Below are 19721 nucleotides of genomic sequence, written 5' to 3'. Positions count from 1 at the left end.
GAATCGAATCGAATGCCTGCTATTGACGACGCAATAAAACATCCATCAGTTAAAAGTAATTAATACTCTGAGTAGTTTTTTAAAAGAGTACTTTGTACTTTTACTTAAGTATTTTTTAAACACCAGTACTTTTACTTGTAATTGAGTACAATTTAAGCAATGTAACAGTACTTGTACTTGAGTACAAATTTTCAGTACTCTTTCCACCTCTGGTTGTAAGCTACTGTCATTACTGTCTGTTCTGCATTTCTCTCTGTCTCTCTTTATGTCTCATTGTGTCATATGGATTACTGTAAATTTATTATGTTGATCTGTTCTGTACAACATCTATTGCACGTCTGTCCGTCCTGGAAGAAAGATCCCTCCTCAGTTGCTCTTTGTGAGGTTTCTACCATTTTTTTCCCCCGTTAAAGGTTTTTTTGGGGGGAGTTTTTCCTTATCCACTGTGAAGGTCCAAAGGACAGAGGGATGTCGTATGCCATTAGCCCTTTAGACAGATGGCTCAGGGAGGAGCAATGGGGCTGTATTGCTGCAAGAAGTTGAAGGGAAGGGGAAACCAGTCATGTCTCTCAGTCGGAAGCTGCTGGACAGGACGCGATACTCTGTGACTAAAAAGGAGTGCCTGGCCATGAAATGGGCCACTCCATCCCTTACATATCACCCACTAAGGCACCAGTTCATCCAGGAGACAGATCATCAAGCTCTCTAGTGGCTGCACAAGATAAAGGATGGGCATCGCTGGTTGGTACCTTGCCTTGTAGCCATATAATTCAAGATCATGGTGAGAACACCAAACATGATGTTGGTTATGGCTGAGCCATGACAAGCACAGAAGTTCCAATAATAAAACACCACTCTGGTTTAGATCAGGCAGGTCATTCTTCCCAGTCACCTCCCTCCAGGTTTATCCATTATTGCCCACATGTGTGTGTAAATCCCCCAGCAGAACTATGAAATCCCAAGTCGGTACCCTTTCTAGGACACCCCCCAGAGACTCAAAGAAGGCCGGGTACTCCAGTACTCCACAAACAATGGTCGGAGATCTCTCAGCGACTCACAGTCACATAAAGGCCTCTTGTTCCATAGGGAGAACTCTAAAATGGTGGTGCTTCTTTGGGGGCTCGTAAGTATCCCCACCCCCACCCCCCAGCCCCTCACCTTGGGCAACTCCAGAAAAGGCAAGAGTCCAGCCTGTTTCCTTGAGTTTGTTTTTATAAACAGTGCTATGCACAGAAGTGAGCCCCACATCTTGTAAGTACCACTCCACTTCCTGCACCAGCTCCGGTTCCTTCACTGCCAGAGAGGTGATGGTCCAAGGACCAGTCTACAAAGTAATTTCTCTGCCCCATTAATTATGCCATTGCATCCTTAAAAAAATGCCAGATCAACACTGGCTGGACCATCTATAGTAATACCAACATGCATTGTTAGGCTTAATACACAATATTATTATTGAACATGTTTTCCAAAATTAATAAAAAACATAGTTGTGTTGTGATGCACTCCTCTGCTCCCATTAAACATTATTTTTGTGCGTCGTGCTTGTCGTTACAAAGACAAACAAACTATACTACCATCAAAAAATACTTCTTTAAGTACTCTTTTTAAAACAACTTTTGGAACTCTGAGGAAATGCCACCCAGTATCAGTCATTCTTTGTTTATATCATATGTACTTGTACAACAGGTCTGGACAGCACTATAATATGGCAAACTCACTATATAGTGCACTATAATATAGTGAGTGATTTGGACACAGCACTATCTTCTCATGTATCTTGTGGAAAGAAAGCTAATAAATGCATTTTCCAAAAATGTTGAAATTTTTTAAAGCTTGTCCGTACTTACATAAAGGTTCTGTATATTACTTGTTATTAGAGACCTCTTTCTCTGAGGCCATTATGTAAACTGCGATAGCACCCTGTCGCTTGCACTCCAGTATGTGCACTCTGTATTTGCGATCAAGCATCTAAGCCTTGGTCAAAACAGTGACAAATAAGACACTGGCTGTGACTAACCATCATCATGTTGATAGAGGACTGGAAAAATAAATTTCAATCATATTTAGAAAAATGTTGCTATCTGCAATGTTCCTATATTTCATTTAGACTATTGGCTCCATTATACTAAGCAGCTTGTTGTTTGCAAATTACTTTATCAGCTGATACTACTAAGCAACCAACTTCACATTCATTAGAATAGAAGCTAGATGGCTAACCTTAGCTCAGGTTACGGTTAGAACATTGGTCGTTGCTCTTTGCTAGTGATAAGCACTTTATACATTACATCATTTATTGTTCATTAAATCAATATCATTTCAAGACATACATGAGTATTATGGATCACATTAGCAGTGGGGGAAGTAATTTGGCAAGCTAGCCAACTGACATATTCACTCAGATAGTATTTTGCTGGCAATAATATTAGTGAGCGAGCAATCTAAGTTAGCCAGCTAGCTGTACCTAAGCTGTGTTATATTGATCTGGTGTTGCTTGCTTTGTAATGTTAGCCGATAAAGTTATTCACAAATAGGGGTGCCACATTTGATTTGTATAAAACCTGGACATTTGACAAACAATGCAGGACGTTAAAACATATTTGCAAAAATACTATGTTGACAGTTGCAGGACTCCCTATTACCGCTATTTGTCCTGGTGGGCAACAAGGCTGATAACACTGAGCAGTCAGCTTTCAAAATAAAATAATCTCTGCACTCAAGTGTGGAAAGTCATGAAGTGTAAAGCTCTCACAGTACGGCTGGGGATACAGTAGTCTATGGAAGTTTTTATTGGACTTAATTATTTTTAACCCACACAGGACAATCTACAAATATGTACAATGATCCACAAACATTTAACTATCCACAAACATGTCTTTTTATATTTGTGTTGTGTAAAGTCAAATCCACAAAAATACAAATTGATTTTTAAATGTGCTTACCTTACTCTTTAAACAAGTACTTTAATTTCACATGAAAATGTCACCATAGCACATCTGTAGAAAAATATCTGTGTGATGTGCAATTTGTCAAATCAGCAGGTGGTGACATTCTTTTACATAAGATGACAGAACTTCAGTCTGTACCAAGAAGATAAAAACAAGAGAGTAACATTCAACAACGATTGGAAACAACAAGGAAAGAAGTCAGCTGCTATGAGTTCGTTTTCCACACAGCATGGTGAATTTATGCCTGTAAGTATGAATAAAATGGATAATTTGTAAGAATAATATTTTTGTAATTACGATGCTACTTTTCAATAGCGTGTTAATGGTAATTCCCATGATGTTTTAGCATCGAATAAATGGACTAATTTGACACACAGTTGCTGTGGTGGAAGAAGTATTTAGATCTTTTACTCCTCCCTTCTCCTCCTCAACAAACGAAGCATTAGCAGAACAAGGTTGTTGTCGTAGCCTACTGCTGCTTCAAGAATATAAGCAAAACAATCCCGAAAAAGGCACTAAGAACGGCGTCGTCAAACATCTTGTTATCCGGAGGGAGGTCTACAATGTTTTCTTCCGGTACTCGTAACATCTGCCCCACCCCCTATCCAATCAGAAACCTCCCCTGCCCCAAACCTTGCGCAGACCCAAATAAAGGCGATTAAACTGATCTCCCATGTAAACCCTCATTCGGAATGAATATTTCCCATGTAAACTACCTGGAAAAACTTTAATTCCAAATGATTTCATTCACATTTATTTCATTCTGAATGAAAAGCCATCATGTAACCGCACCTAGTGTTACTCTCTTGTTTTAGTCATCTTGGTGCAGACTGAAGTTTGTCATCTCATGTGATTTGGCGAGTAACACAGATATTTTTCTAAAGAGCTGCTGCAGTAGGAATTGGACAAAATTACATAAACAATTAAAGCGGCAAGCAACATTGGGCGGGCCCTCGCACCCCTGCACCCATTGAGGTGTGCAGCAAACGTGACCATCTTGCAGAAGCAGACTGGTATACGAGGTGCTGGCACCTCTGATACAGGTGGAAGGAATTCAAGGACACTTCCTTCCCCAATAGGTAGTGCTATGAGTATAGCTTCTCATTGTCACACGGATGTAGACTACACTATCAAGGAGCATGTTCACTTTCAGGCAGATTAGGCCGAGTACACTTAAGTTAATGTCAATTGCTATGTACTGGCCAAAGGTCAACCTTCACTATGTTGTCATGGCATGGCCGTGTTGTCAAACTTCACAGTCTTCACAATATGTCATTACAATGTCTTAGGGCCTTTCTGACCTCATTTGATGTGGATATGGTCAACCTGCGAGGAGGAGCACATCAGTGTCTAAAACATGCCATTTTCTGTCACCACTAGGTGGTGCTATGACTATCATGGAATATTGTCATATAGATGTGCTCAGGACGGGACTTAAATGAACTATGTGAAATTTGGTAGAGATCATTTACTCTAAAGTTAAAGCAAATTTGTGTTTTATGGCGAGATATCAAAATTCAACACTCTGCAGCTGGTGTGCCCTTTAACATGAGGTAGATCTTCTAATAACTTCTGATCACAAAGTGGTCAAGCTCGCACAAAACAATTTTAAAGCCAATCCAATTAATTCTGTAGGAGGAGTTTGTTAAAATATAACACATGGGAAATGACAGAGGGATGTCGTATGCTGTAAAGCCCTGTGAGGCAAATTGTGATTTGTGATATTGGGCTTAATAAATAAAATTGATTGATTGATTGAATTGAAATGCCGAAAATGACCACGTAATTCAGAATTGCCAACATCCTGTTGGGTTTAGACGATGGGTCCAAGAGACTTTTTTGTGCATCTGGATATGATAGACCTGTGTACTGACTTTCGTGCAAATCGGTGAAACATGCCACCAGGGCTGCCTTTAAAGTGGCGTGGCCAACCCATTTTGCCCTATCCACTGATGAAAGCCATATCACATGTAAATTTACACGGCGATTAAAAATTGCCGTGTTTTGAGTATGTTAAAGGCCTCAAAAAGGAGATTTATTTCAAGGCACAAAATAATAACAAAGAAACTCATATCATGTGTCCAGGCCTAGACAATTAAGGAGCATGTGAAGTTTCAGGCAGATTGAACAAAGAACATTTAAGTTAATGCCAACTGCTATGTTTTGGTGAAACATCAAACTTTGCCATGCTGTCATGCCAGCACCATTTGGTGACATGTCACTGTCTTCACATTGGTCAGTACACATGTGTACCGATTTCCGTGCCTGTTGGTGAAACATGCCTTCTTCTTTAAGGAACGTGACAAAGCCATTTTGCCCTGCCCACCAACGAAAGCCATTTCACATGTAAATTTACACAACAACAGCTATTAATTTCTGTGAAAGTCAGACACTGCACGCAGGACTGAGATGGCATATCCTTGATAGAGTGTGGGCACTGGAATGACCTATTTCACATTTTGTACCACTTCCTCTTTCCACTATGGGGCACTGGAGAACGACTAATCATACATCATATTTTTGTACATCAAATATACACCACAGCATGTAAAGTTCAGGAAAATCAAAAGATAAATGTCTGAAAAGACGAACTTCCTGTTGCCAGTAGGTGGCGCTATGCATATGACTGAATATCGTCATATAGATGTGTTCAGGGCAAGACTAATATCAAATGTCGCGAAACATCAAAACTTGATGCCACGCCACGGTCACATCATTCAATGCTGCAAAATCATGTAACAACTTTTGATAACAAAGTTGTCGAGATGGTATGAAACACTTTTGAAGTCAATCGGATTATGTCTGCAGAAGGAGTTTGTTGAAATACAAAGCGTGTAAAACACCGAAATTGACCATGAAATTCAAAATGACCAACTTCCTGTTGGGTTTGGCCTATGGGTCCAAGAGGCCTTTTGTGCGTCAGGGTGTGAAACATTTGTGTACCAATTTCTGTGCATGTTGGTGAAACATGCCCCTTGGGCTGATCTTTAAAGGGCGTGGCCAAGCCATTTTGCCACACCCATTGACAAAACTCATATCAGGAGCATGTCAAGTTTCAGGCAGATTGAAGACTAAAGTTAATGTGAAATTGCTGTGTTTTGGCCAAACTTCAAATTTCACCATGTGCCACGGTGACGCGTTTTGATAAAAACTCACAGTTTAAAGCATCATCAAGGTCTCATATTATATGGAGTAAGACAGCTTCCAAAAAGATGTATCCATGATTCTAACCATTCGTATTCGTAATGTTAAACATTTGTATGTCAATAAAAAAGTTGTACACAAAATTCTGCTGTCATACGCATGAGTCTGAGAAATTGTTTGGGTTAGGATTGTTTTTATGTGAGTATGAATCTAAAAGATGTGAGTGCAAAGTCTTGTGAATACAACTCTAATTTCTACGACTACGAAGTCTTCACTGTGAATACGAATTCAAGTTTGTGGGTACGAGTAGAAAAGTGTTCAAATGACGTCACATAGGTCACAGGCAGGTCACAGGGGAAACTAATCGAACCCCGATTGCTCCGAAAGCGCATGCGCAGAAGCCAAAGATGGCTGCAAGCGGTGCACCCAGGGATGCTCGTGGGGATGCAAGTGAAGCATCACAGGTAAAGTCAATAACACATCCAATATTTATTTATTTCATAAAATTGTACTGTTTTAAATAATATACAGTTTATGGACGTACAGACGTACTGCTTAGCTTGCAAGCTAACGACGTGCCGGTGACCCACAGTTAGGCCTAGTGCTTGCATTAGCCTACTAGCATTAACGTTAGAAGTCGGCTTACCTGCAAAATATGAAAAAACTAAACTAAACTAATTTTAGATATAATGTTGACCAAAATACGGCTTTCATCGATTTATAAATTGTGTCAATTGTCGTATATTTCTGCCCATCGTTTGCCTTACTGTAAGTTAAGTCCGGTTTCAGTTCTTCTTTGCTAACTCTGTTCTCGGTCTCGTGCATTTGTTTACAACAAAGCCAGCGGGGAGTCAATCAGTGGATCGATGGATTATCATACACACATTATGACGTGTATATATTTGTAGTCTTATCTGTCATAAATAAGAGATTAGGGGTTATGGGGCGTGTTTGTGTCGCGGTGCCGCAGAGACAAGAGCTGGGACACCGGGTTATATTCTCCATGTAAAGAGTTACAAGTCGTTTATTATTTAACCAGCACTATTACTCTGAAGCCGTTTAATCAAGGTAAAAAAAATGAACCATAAGGCAAATGTCCTGCATAGCCTCTTGGATCAGAGTAATAATAATTGACATTTATTGTATTAACTCGAATGCTTATGATTGGTATATTATTTTGCTAAAAATACAAAATTATTTTGAATGTCTGTCCAGCCTATGTGGAATTTATAAAACACTGTATGTTGGTAAACGACTATGTTAACAGTGGCATTTGTTGTTTACAGGGACCAGTGGCCACTCGGTTATTGGAACGTCTGAAATCGAGGATTACAGATGTGTTGAATCAACCACACTTGAACTTGGACTATTTACAATACATTGTAAATCAAGAAGCATTCATTCTGACAGCTGCCTCCAGTACTTTAAACATCCCAGCTGAAATTGTGTCTTGTCTTTTATCCCTGCAAAGTAAGATCCACGCAGCTGTTTCCCAAGAGAGTCCCTGTGCTTTTATTAGAGCTGGAGAAAGAGGCCGACCAAAGTTCATTTTTTCTGAGGAGCTTCTGTCTCGGCTCATCGACGTCCCCTTACCAGGGTCTTGCATCGCCAGTGTGTTGGGTGTCAGCCAGAGCACAATTTTCAGGCGCATGCGTGAACTTGGCTTGTCCACGCAGTCCACATACAGCACCCTAACTGACAGTGAATTGGATAATGCAGTCCAGTCCATCAAATGCCGGATCCCAAATGCAGGATATCGCATGGTAAAAGGCTGTCTGCAAGCCGATGGACATCGGGTTCAGTGGGATCGTATTAAAGAGTCCACGCACAGAGTTGATGCTCCAGGAGTTTTGGAGAGAATGACATGGCTGGGCTGCATAGTGAGGAGGAAATATTTTGTGCAAGGGCCTTTGTCGTTAGTCCATATAGACACCAATCATAAGCTCATACGGTAAGACTTATATTAGACTTATTCACATATTTACTTATTTGGGGGCACTGCTCATTGTCAATTCATATTTTGTTTTCTAGGTACAACATCGTCATATTTGGCGCTATAGATGGGTACTCGAGAAAGGTTTGTCACCTTTTATTGCAGTGCTTTATTATCTCTGAATGTGTTTGTATTCATGTATTCACTGTTCTATCACAAACTGCATATGTGTTACCTACATGGTTCACACACATTATTAACAATGAATTTTATCATATATTATTCTGTCACCTTAAGTAGATAGACCCAGATTGCAATTTTAGGGAGCAATACTGACTGGTCAATCATATGGGAAAAAAAATGGTGGGAGGAGGGAGGGGAGGAGAAAATAATGAGAAGAAAGGGAGGAGTTTAAAGAGAGGTCAAGAGTAGCAGGAGGATGAAGAAGGCAGGTGGGATGAGACAAAGGCAGAGGTACAGGAGGAGAAGAGCAGGGAATAAACATTTTAAATAAAGATAACTTATCTTATGTGTTGTAGGCCTTAATATTTTGCCTCTGCAGATTCAAACACTGTCTTTCTATACAGATTTTCTATCTGGAACCTGCAACAAATAACCGCTCAAACACTGCTCATTCATTTTTTCTGAAGGCAGTGGAAAACTATGGCTGGCCTTCCAGATAAACAATGACATGAACTTGGTCTATTGTTTCATTATCCTAATTACTCATTTCAGTAATAGTTGATGGAATATTTTGTTGTGATGAATACATTTCTTCCATGTATTTTCAAGGGTCAGGGGCGATGAAGGCGTTGAAAATGTCTCAATTGCTGAAACCATGTTCACTGTGAAAGGCACTGGAAGAGGGAGCTTCATAGCTGGGCGCAGTGTGCATAATCAAAGGTTATAATAAATAATTCACATAATTTACAGTATATCATATAAGATGTAAAATGGAAAAAGTATTGTTATAAAGTATTTTCAGTCAGATAATTAAAATTTTCAGCTGAATAATTCCTCTTTCTGATCTAGGATAGAACGCCTCTGGCGAGATGTCTGGACCAGCGTGACACACCTTTACTATGAAGTTCTTCACAGTCTCGAGGAAGATGGCCTGTTGCATTTGGCAGATGTTGTTCATCTGTTTTGTGCCCACTATGTCTTCCTTCCACGCCTGGCAGAGGCCCTTCACACCTTCACAGAAGGCTGGGACAACCATCCTTTACGGTCTGAAGGTGGACTCTCCCCAAACCAGCTCTGGGTTTTGGGCCACACGAAGAAACCTTGTGACCCGAATGAAGATTTGCAGGTTTGTTGAGGTGGTGTTTACAAAGGCAAAGTGCAGTTGACAAGTTTTGAACCTGATTATGTGGAGGATTAGGTTAATATATATACAATTGAATTTTTAATATTTGAATGGGGTCATTATCTTCAACACAACAATGTGGAAGAAGTAGAAGGTTAAAATTCAGGAGCAATTTGTTGAAAAAATGATATACAAGTAAGTGTGTAATACTTAATTGAGGTGATCACACAAATAGAGCAAGTCAGCAAAGCAAAATTTATAATAGATGTACTCAATGTTCTGATTGCTTGAACAATATACACATTTTATTCTCTGGTTAAATGTTGTTAAAATGTTTCTCAATCATTAGCCTTATAACTTAATTGTCTAACTCATATTTTGGCTACATTGTGATATCTACCTAGTTCCCCTAACACTGCAGATTCACCATGTATTATGACTCAGACAGTTATTCTATTGGGCTAACAAATGCTGGTTCATATAAAATGACATTAAAAAGTTGTTTGTTTGGTTTTTTTCCCCAGAACATGGAGCTATATGGAACTGACTGGGAGATGTTTGATGCTGTGCATGAGGAACCATATGGAGTTCAAGTCCAGGAAATTGAGTGCCCTCTGACTCCTGATATTATGGAAACTGTACAGTCCATGATAAATCTCTTGGCCTCATCAGAATCATTTGGTAGAGACATTTACATAACAATGGTTCAGTGTATTGAAAGTCTAATGGCAACACAAGAAATGCCTGACATGTAACATGACCTTGAAAAAGATGCAGTGGTCTAAAAGTGAACATTTGCAGGCAGTCTACTTGTTTCAAAAAATGCATGCCTGACATCTGTTCAGTTTAACATGAGACAGGAGTCCCAACATTTATTTAAAACTTTTCCATGAAATCTCCACAAGAGTCATAAGAATTATATTTGTGACTTTTCCAACTTGACTCAAAAACAAAAAATGACTGTGGGTATTCTGAAGAGTAACATGGAGGTAAAAACTAACTTTGGAGTAAACAATCATTAATAGAAAAGCAATGGTTTTGTAACAGTGAAAACAAAAAAAGATGACAAACAGGAAGTTGTCAAATAAAATGATGAAAGAATGAAATGTTGCAGTTCTAGTTGTTTTCCTTTAATCTGAGTGGCTACACCCTGTCAAAAGTTTGCCCGTGGCGTACGGCTAGTGTCATAATGTTATTGAATTCACTGTATGTTTTCAGGTGAGCTGAAGGGAATGTGACTGTACGACTGCAGGTGCTTACAGTTGGAAAACAAACTGTGTGTTCTGTGTCACAGTCATGGTGGAATTTCATATTTATGACAAAGTCCTTCTCACTTGGCAGAACAGGCTTGTGTCGTTGTCCAGTCATCCTACAGTCAAGCCTTCTGGAGTAACGCTGCTGTTGCTGGGGCCCTCATGTTCTTAGAGAAGAGATGAACACAATGTTAGTCTGAACATGTTCTTAGAGAAGAGATGAACACAATGTTAGTCTGAACTGAAAACAATACATTTAGTTTTTAAATTGCTAAAATCCCTTACATATACAAAACTCATTGACTTTTTTTGAGTATCAGAACATTTGATAAATCAAAGATGAAATTACATAGAGATTTTAACAAAAGCTGTATTTGTTGACTGGATGACAGGCAATGTTGTGGCAATTGTTCAGACACCCTGTTATTGTCAATATAACTGTACAAGTCATCCATATGTTAGTCATCCATGTCTAGTTTAATGAAACAGTGTTATCCTAGAGCTCACAATATTACATTTCGTCAGTTACATTCATTTAAATAGTGACATGAAGTTTCCACAAATGCTTAAGATTTAATGGGTTGTATAGTTTGAATCGATTAACCATTTACACTGCACTATAGAAAATGTACTGCAGGATTAACCATTTACACTGCACTATAGAAAATGTACTGCAGGATAACAGAAAAAGTTAATCTCTTTATTACCCTATCTTGGCTAAAACATACCAGAATCCTCAATGTCCTGGAAGAAGTCCTGGAGAAAGTTCATGATGTTTACTTCCTTTTGGTGCTTGGCAGAACCAGTTTCACTGTAGACAGGACGGAGCTGATCTCCAGAAGGAAGGCTGCATCCGCCTTTAAGAAGAAAGAAGGGCATTTCAGTCTGCATAAACATTATAATTCTTGCAAAGATATTCATGCTAAATTAAAAGCAGTCAAAAATGTAATAATATACCTCATCATCTTCCCCTGGAATGAACAGTTTTTGGCAGAGATCTTGATGACTCTTCATGACTTTTGGGAGATCATACAGCTGCAGGCCTTTTCTGAGCTGGTCAAGCATGGGGAGGACTCTCATGGTGGAGTGAAGTATGACAGTTCTAATGGACAAAATGTTTCATCAGAAGAATATACTTTATTAGTAAACCTGGTAAACCTATTGGATGCCTTAATGAAAAACAAAAATGTCACCAAACATACCTGATCATGCTGTCTCTTTTTTCAATGGACATGAGTCCAGTGTATCCGCAGGTCACAATATCATCGACCAGGTCACTGATGTTATCATTAGTGGCGCTGTTTATCTGAAAACAGAGTAGGTGTTAAGTGAAATTCATTTTTATTTTATCATTGTTCTGTAAAAGCAACAAACCAAAAAAGTAATTATGCAAGCCATATCATAATGAGGTTAATGCAATTACTAAATTTGATAAAATTGTATTTACCCTCTCAATAAGCAGTGACAGTTCTAATCTGTTACATCACTGGCAGACACTAGAATGCTGTCGGAGTCACCGGAGCAGAGATATTTGAAGCACCACTCGCGCGTGAAGTTAGGACAAGGTCTGCCTTGTGCCAGGCTAGCTGCCATGACCTCTCCTGCACTCCTAACCAAAACAAAACAACACAGCATATAAACTGCCTGAATATATTTACAATGATATACTTAAATGATATTGCAATTAATATGCTGAAGAAAACACACAATGAATTTCACTGCACACCTGAAGTAGTTAGAGTCCAAACTGTTGAGACAATACACAGGATTCTTCCCTTTCTTATCTGGCCCTCCAACAAAGAGTCTGTTTTCAATCTCTGCTAGCATTTCTGCAAAACAGCAAAATACAGGAAATTCAAAAGGTTTCATCTGTCTCTCCTTTTCCTCAGTTTAATTAGCATTCGAGCCCACTACACCATGACAGACCCCCTGCTGATGTTGACAGTGTGTCAAGTGTGTCTGATTTGACGAATATGGACAAATAAGGAGAAGAAATTATCCTCACATCAGTCTAATAAAAACTCTTGGAACTATAACCAGAGTGTGCGGATAATTCCTTTCCTTTTTGTTCTTGATTATCTTTTATCCTATACCTCACCTTGTAAGAATTTGATGTGCACAAATTTTATCTTATTGTGAAAGGAAATATAGACAAACATTTTTACCTGTGAGGAATTCTCTGCTAAGGGCCCCAGTGTCGATGCCTGCCAAAGAATGTGACCTTAAGTCTACATTTGGGTGATGTCTTCTTCTGCCGCTGCCATTGTTGCATGCCTCTGCTGAAGAAGTCAGTTCTCGACACACAGATGGAAAATGTGTCTGTTTCATTAACTTGTAAAGCGATCCAATCCAAGATTTCCTCAGCACTGGAATTAAAAACAAAAGACAAAAATTAAACATTAAAATAGACACCAACATGGCTTTATTTACTTATTTATTTCTTGTTCAACACTGAGCATTTGAATAACAAACAAAATTAGACATGGTTATACTGTCTGTATAATGTCCTAGCTGTTTGCTACAATTATTCCAGGTGTTGGGGTGTGGCATGGTACAATGATTGCCTCACCTCCTATACTGGTGAAATTGTAAGGGATGAAAGCAGGCCTCATGTAAGTCAAGACAAGAACAAAATATGTCACAAACATACCATGTTTTTGGATTACCACATTTCTCGGTGATCACAGTCCACACATATTAAAAAGCTTTCCAACAGGAAAAAAGATGTCAAGATTGATACTGCAGTATCTCTTTAAAGTGTATATTATCCAGATGACATCATTTGTGACCATAATTACCTAATGTACAATATTACCTTTGAAAGGTACTGATTTGACTGACTGGCACTGATCCACTTGACTCATGGCCGTCATTTTCTGTAGGTCTGCAGTGCACACATAAAGAAAACAGCTTGTCCTAAATTATCTTGACATAAACACTTGCATACATATGAAAAATTGCAAGGCAATCCTCTTAGATGTAATTTGTTAAATGAACGTAGACATACATGAAAAAAGATACACTAAAATCATTAATATTACCGTAATCCGCATGTGGCTGCATGGATCTCAATTATGTCAGCTTGAAATGCATTGTTGCACACAGGACATTCTGCTGACTTAAAACAGAATTCACCAGGCATGTGAATAAACCCTCACATTATCCCTAACATTAATATCTTAATTTACTAGGAAGGCACAAACAATTTCACCTTGCCTTCCTGGCTGCTAATGGAATCTGGTAATTCATCTTCACGTTCTTCGTTGCAGCTTTCCTGGGGGAGAAAAACAATAGTAATACGTAAGTGTTTAGAGCATAATACAGAATAACATCTCATTTTCCAATATAAACAGCTGTGAAATAAAGTCTAAAAGACTCAACTTTGACATACCTCTTCCGCAGAAGAGGACAAATCTACAAATTCTGTCTTGCATTCCTTGATATGTAATGGAAGAATCTGAAGAGGAACCATTTTCTTGCAGGTTGTACACTGGGCTTTGGGCATGTTCTCAAACTCCTTTGCTTCAGGTGGTAATGGAATTGTATCAAGTTCTTCTTGTAAAGGATAAATGTACTATGTGTATTTTGCATACCTAAAATTGAAATTTTATGGATACTAAACAAATCTGAATATAGAGTAACTACTCATATGTAGAGTATTTTGAAACAACATTAATCCAGTGTATATACGCCTACATACCTGTGGACTTGTTCAGCATCCAGCCACCACAGATATTTGCCAGTCTTGCATATGCACTCAAAAGCAAATCTGAAAACTTAAGAGACAAAACAATAGTTAAAGCTTTATTGCAATGACTTATATTTATGAGCTACTGTTTATTTCATCATGCAAATATTAATTAAATCATGTGTCAAGATGGACTCTAAGATGGGCATTTTTCTCTTGAGACATGACTTGACACAAGGCAGTAAATTAATAATAACGTACCTCTGAATGTGTCATGTTTTCAGATATAGATAGTGAACGTTTTCCAAGGCCAGCCAACATGAGTGGCAGTTCCTCTTCGCCTTTTGGTGTTTTTTCATATTGTTTGTCAAGAAGAAAAAAGTTCACCAAAAAGCTCCTCCCAGATTCTTTTTTCCTGAATGGTGCAAAACGCCCTTTGCCCCTTGCCTCCTTTTGAAAAAATCCTGGAAAAGACCTAAAAAAGATAGCATACTATTATTCTCATCTTTTATATTCCATCAACAAAAAAACAAACAAGCTAACTCAGAAAACTAAATGATTATGTTAGGTTATGTAAATTTGTTTAATTTGTTTTATGCAATAGTTTACATGGCGATGGTCTGAAGCTGCAGAAAATAAATTATAAAATTAAAAAATCTGCAGCTGTTTCACTGCCTTCTGACTGAATCAGAATCAGGGACCTGTTATGTGCCTGAACTGGGAATGCAATAAATGACCCATGTACCCTACCGCGCCATTTCTTGTTTTACTGACAGTCCATTTGTTTTGAGATCTTGTAAGTTGTTGCACTGCCTGCTGAGGTTGCCTCACTGTTGACTGCACTCCCTGTCCAACATCAGATTCTCCTGAAGTTCCCTGTCTGCCTGGCCTGACATTTGCGGCGGGTACACTGTTACTTAACATCAACACCAGATTTTGTGCTGTGTTGATGATGTCTCTTAATTGGACCTGAGTGAGAAAAAAGACAAAATTGGATAGCAAATGCTACAGACATGGGTACTTCTCACAATTTCACAGAATGCCTGCAAACTAACTTCTTTTGAGCTTGAGTCAGCATCCACACCAAAGAACAAGCCAGTCTGGACCCATGCAAACCAAACCTGTGCACCTGATCTCGGGCAAATGACTGCATATAATAATCATTATTATAGGGCTCTATTGCGTGTTGTCAATGTTGGTCTGTTATTTCTGTATAACAGACCATTGCTCGGGACGCCGCTCTGATCCAAGTGGCTATGCAGGACATTTGCCTTATGGTTCATTTTTTTTACCTTGATTAAACGGCTTCAGAGTAATAGTGCTGGTTAAATAATAAACGACTTGTAACTCTTTACATGGAGAATATAACCCGGTGTCCCAGCTCTTGTCTCTGCGGCACCGTGACACAAACACGCCCCATAACCCCTAATCTCTTATTTATGACAGATAAGACTACAAATATATACACGTCATAATGTGTGTATGATAATCCATCGATCCACTGATTGACTCCCCGCTGGCTTTGTTGTAAACAAATGCACGAGACCGAGAACAGAGTTAGCAAAGAAGAACTGAAACCGGACTTAACTTACAGTAAGGCAAACGATGGGCAGAAATATACGACAATTGACACAATTTATAAATCGATGAAAGCCGTATTTTGGTCAACATTATATCTAAAATTAGTTTAGTTTAGTTTTTTCATATTTTGCAGGTAAGCCGACTTCTAACGTTAATGCTAGTAGGCTAATGCAAGCACTAGGCCTAACTGTGGGTCACCGGCACGTCGTTAGCTTGCAAGCTAAGCAGTACGTCTGTACGTCCATAAACTGTATATTATTTAAAACAGTACAATTTTATGAAATAAATAAATATTGGATGTGTTATTGACTTTACCTGTGATGCTTCACTTGCATCCCCACGAGCATCCCTGGGTGCACCGCTTGCAGCCATCTTTGGCTTCTGCGCATGCGCTTTCGGAGCAATCGGGGTTCGATTAGTTTCCCCTGTGACCTGCCTGTGACCTATGTGACGTCATTTGAACACTTTTCTACTCGTACCCACAAACTTGAATTCGTATTCACAGTGAAGACTTCGTAGTCGTAGAAATTAGAGTTGTATTCACAAGACTTTGCACTCACATCTTTTAGATTCATACTCATATAAAAACAATCCTAACCCAAACAATTTCTCAGACTCATGCGTATGACAGCAGAATTTTGTGTACAACTTTTTTATTGACATACAAATGTTTAACATTACGAATACGAATGGTTAGAATCATGGATACATCTTTTTGGAAGTTGTCTTACTCCATAATATTATGGCTTTTTTGACCAAATTTGAGGTGGACAACTTTGTAGGAGATGTACATCAAAGTATAAAACATGTCATTTCCTGTTGCCAGTAGGGGGCGCTGTAACCATCACTAATCATTGCTGTGTAGATGTGTTATTATGATAAGTTTGGGGCAGATTGGACCATGTATGCTGGAGTTACAAACCACTTCCTGATTTGTGGCAAAACATGTCAATTTGAACCTTGCCAAGGTCACACAGATTGACAAAAACTCTAGCTTGTAATAAGTTTTCTCCTTTAAGGTCTTTCGATGAGATAGACCAACTTTGAAGTTAATTAGATTAAATCTCTAGGAGGACTTTGTTAAATGAAGGCCCCTGAAATGGCCAAAAATGCACAAAAGTTGCATAGTAAATTCAAAATAGCGGAAAATTGTGCCCGAGCATGAAACCCTTAAAATATCAAATTTTTGACAAGATGCGATGTATGTGCAAAGTTTCGTGACTTTTCGAGCATGTTAAGGCCCCGAAAAGGCAATTCATTTAGAGGAAGAATACAAATTCCTTGCATTTCAATAGGGTCCTCCCACTGAGGTCGGTGCCTGGGCCCTAATAATAATAATTCCTTCAGTTTCAATAGGGTCTTGCACCATGTGGTGCTCAGGCCCTAATTAGGAGGGAAGTCATATGACCCACAAACTGACAGAAGCACTCCACAAACACACAAAACCTGTTTCACATGTGGATCCACAAATGTATAAATATGACTTCACATGTATGAGCTCTGGTAAAACTATTAACATTTGTAAAACCTCTAACATTTTATGTGAATATATAGTACGTGTTTACTGAGAGGGTTATGTGTATTTGCGAATCGAAATAGGAAAGCAAAACATTTGTGGATCATGGTACACGTTTGTAGATTGTCTTGTGTGGGATAGAAACAATAAATTCTAGTAAAAACTTCCATAATAGCCTACTAACTGTGAAATGACTGGACTGGGAAAGACAAGCATCTTCAAGCAGGGAGACCAATCATCCTTAAATTCGTGAGTTATCAGCAGAAGATCAAAGTTATGTGACGAGCCAGAGAAGTTGGAGAGCTGAAGTTCAACAGGAAGAGTTTTTTTCTGTACCCAGACTTCAGCGCAGCTGTTCAGGAGAAACACAAGTCCTTCGAACCATTGAAGAAGCGTCTCCGCGACATGGAGTTAAGGTATGGACTGTATTTTCCAGCAACACTCTTTGTAGAGTATGAGGGCCAGAAAAGGCTCTTCAAAAATCCCTGAAGCTGAGAACTTTGTTAAAGACATATCCTGAGAAAACTATTGGATTATTTGACTATGTGGCTCAGACGTTAGGCCTACTGAATCCCACCGTTACCATTTTTTTTTGGTTGTGTATTTAAAAAAAATGTATTAGATCAAACTGCAAAAGAAGAACAGAAAGTCTGAAGCCTAATTTTGTATTTTCTTCAATATCAGCCAATTTTGGAAGAAAATATTTGACTGAAATAAATTATGGTAAAGCTCACTAGGCAAGGCAAGTTTATTTGTATAGCACATTTCACCAACAAGGCAATTCAAAGTGCTTCACATTCAATATACAGCAAGTAAAAGCAATAGGCAACATAAAAAGACATTAATCACATTAATGTAACTACAATTAAGTTAGAATTAAAACCTAGATAGGAGACAGAAATAAAACCTAAACAGAAGACAGATAAAACAGAATAAAAGTTACAGTGCAGTGTGAGAAGAAGGCTCAAATTTGATTTAATCAAAGGCAGCAGCAAACAGAAAAGTCTCCAGCCCTGATTTAAAAGAACTGAGAGTTACAGCAGACCTGCAGTTTTCAGGGAGATTGTTCCAGATATGTGGAGCATAAAAACTAAATGCTGCTTCTCCATGTTTAGTAAACAAAAAAACTATAATTATATATGTCTATATAGAGTGTATTATTGGCTCGATGGCACCATCTACTGGATGAAAATGGAACACAGAAATAGAACGAAATGGAAAAGAAAACTACGTGAGGCGTTCATGCACGCGGACTGGTGCGCGCGATGCAGATAAACTTCCGGTTGCGTAGAATCAACAAGTGCGAACGCGATGCAGATAAACTTCCGGTTGCGTAGAATCAACAAGTGCGAACGCGCGTGTGTGTGGACACTTAACAACATTTATCCAACGGTGACAGACGGACGTGCACGTGCTGTAAGTACAGTACGCATTTTCTTGTTACGCGTGAAATACAATGCGCACATCATGGTGCGCATGCATGTGCGCGTGTGACAAAAATGTTCTATTATCTTCATGTGTGCGTTTATGCATGCGTTCGCAAAAAATGCATAAATGTTACGCGTAGTCACTCCGCGTCGTGTGATTACGCAGCGTGCAGCGGTCCTTTATAAGTCAATGGGGAAACTACATGACACGTTCAGTCGATAGCTGCGCATGTATATTGAAACGTATGGTACTCCATAGTGTGTGTGTGTGTGTGTGTGTGTGTGTGTGTGTGTGTGTGTGTGTGTGTGTGTGTCTGTGTGTGTGTGTGTGTGTGCGCGCGCGCACCACATATGTATCCTTGCTAGTATCTTGGCACACAAACGTGGAAAAATGATCCACCCTGAATTTGGTTATAGCTTATAGGTTACTAATTTGATTGATTTATTAGCTTAAGATCATGTTAGGCAGACATAAGACCCCATCGACAAGTGTTATGGAAGCAGTGAGGTTGGGATGAGGTCCATAGGAAGGGTGATGGACCCTTACTTAACTTCTTACTGTCTAGGGGAGGGGAGGGAAAAAGATGCTTGTGTTTTTTTGTCTTTTTTATGTTTGGTGTGCGTGAAAAGGGAAAGCAGTTTATGGAATTACATACATTATAGGGATTTCATGTTAAATAATAAAGGTATGTTCTTGGAATATAAATGGATCCCACCATCCCATCAAGAGGAAAAAGATCTTGTCATTTTTAAAAAAAGAAAAATCTTCTATTGCCTTGCTTCAAGAAACCCATCTTAACAAGGAATTCAGACACTGACGTGCTGACGTATTGCGGTAAGCGAGTTGTGTCATTTCCGGTGTTTCTGTGACAGCGTCTCTGTACTGCTCTGGTGAATTCTGCTAGCCTGTTTTCTCACTACAGTTGCT

The 19721-nt window shown here is 39.0% G+C and overlaps 5 protein-coding genes across 9 annotated transcripts in view; 2 read left to right on the top strand and 3 right to left on the bottom strand.

Annotated features, from left to right (window-relative positions):
- The window catches only part of LOC126399933 (glucagon-like peptide 2 receptor), a 346627-nt gene that overhangs the window by 115882 nt on the left and 211024 nt on the right, over nt 1–19721 (top strand). The window lies entirely within an intron of this gene.
- LOC126399955 (uncharacterized) overlaps nt 1–19721 on the bottom strand; it is a 107731-nt gene that overhangs the window by 20672 nt on the left and 67338 nt on the right. The gene's annotated exons all lie outside the window — the stretch shown is intronic.
- Nucleotides 1–19721, bottom strand: part of LOC126399962 (germ cell-specific gene 1-like protein) — a 122228-nt gene that overhangs the window by 55776 nt on the left and 46731 nt on the right. The gene's annotated exons all lie outside the window — the stretch shown is intronic.
- On the top strand, nt 7651–10083 carry LOC126399956 (uncharacterized). The gene is made up of 5 exons (XM_050060325.1): nt 7651–8040; nt 8121–8166; nt 8815–8925; nt 9055–9331; nt 9853–10083. The coding sequence occupies exons 2-5, from the start codon at nt 8150–8152 to the stop codon at nt 10081–10083; spliced, it is 636 nt and encodes a 211-aa protein (XP_049916282.1). The 5' UTR covers nt 7651–8040; nt 8121–8149.
- On the bottom strand, nt 10169–14194 carry LOC126399950 (uncharacterized). Its single transcript, XM_050060314.1, has 12 exons — nt 13973–14194; nt 13793–13855; nt 13623–13699; nt 13397–13465; nt 13151–13188; nt 12747–12947; nt 12308–12410; nt 12029–12190; nt 11784–11887; nt 11539–11683; nt 11310–11438; nt 10169–10748 (listed from the first exon to the last, which is right to left on the bottom strand). The coding sequence occupies exons 1-8, from the start codon at nt 14084–14086 to the stop codon at nt 12052–12054; spliced, it is 804 nt and encodes a 267-aa protein (XP_049916271.1). The 5' UTR covers nt 14087–14194; the 3' UTR covers nt 10169–10748; nt 11310–11438; nt 11539–11683; nt 11784–11887; nt 12029–12051.

Source organism: Epinephelus moara, chromosome 13 (genome assembly GCF_006386435.1).
Source record: "Epinephelus moara isolate mb chromosome 13, YSFRI_EMoa_1.0, whole genome shotgun sequence".
Taxonomy (NCBI): domain Eukaryota; kingdom Metazoa; phylum Chordata; class Actinopteri; order Perciformes; family Serranidae; genus Epinephelus; species Epinephelus moara.
Note: the sequence above shows the minus strand (reverse complement) of the source record. Positions and strands in the feature narration are given on the sequence as shown.

Bases quoted from the DNA above. Each gene is read 5' to 3' on its own strand.
- LOC126399950 (XM_050060314.1), bottom strand. From the start codon at position 14,086: ATGCCCAAAGCCCAGTGTACAACCTGCAAGAAAATGGTTCCTCTTCAG. The intron at 12,948-13,150 runs GTGAGGCAATCA...TTTTAATTCCAG, and splicing joins CAATTTCACCAGTATAGGAG to TGCTGAGGAAATCTTGGATT. The intron at 12,191-12,307 runs GTGTGCAGTGAA...TGTTTTGGTTAG, and splicing joins TTGGACTCTAACTACTTCAG to GAGTGCAGGAGAGGTCATGG.
- LOC126399956 (XM_050060325.1), top strand. The intron at 8,926-9,054 runs GTTATAATAAAT...TTTCTGATCTAG, and splicing joins CGCAGTGTGCATAATCAAAG to GATAGAACGCCTCTGGCGAG. The intron at 9,332-9,852 runs GTTTGTTGAGGT...TTTTTTCCCCAG, and splicing joins ACCCGAATGAAGATTTGCAG to AACATGGAGCTATATGGAAC.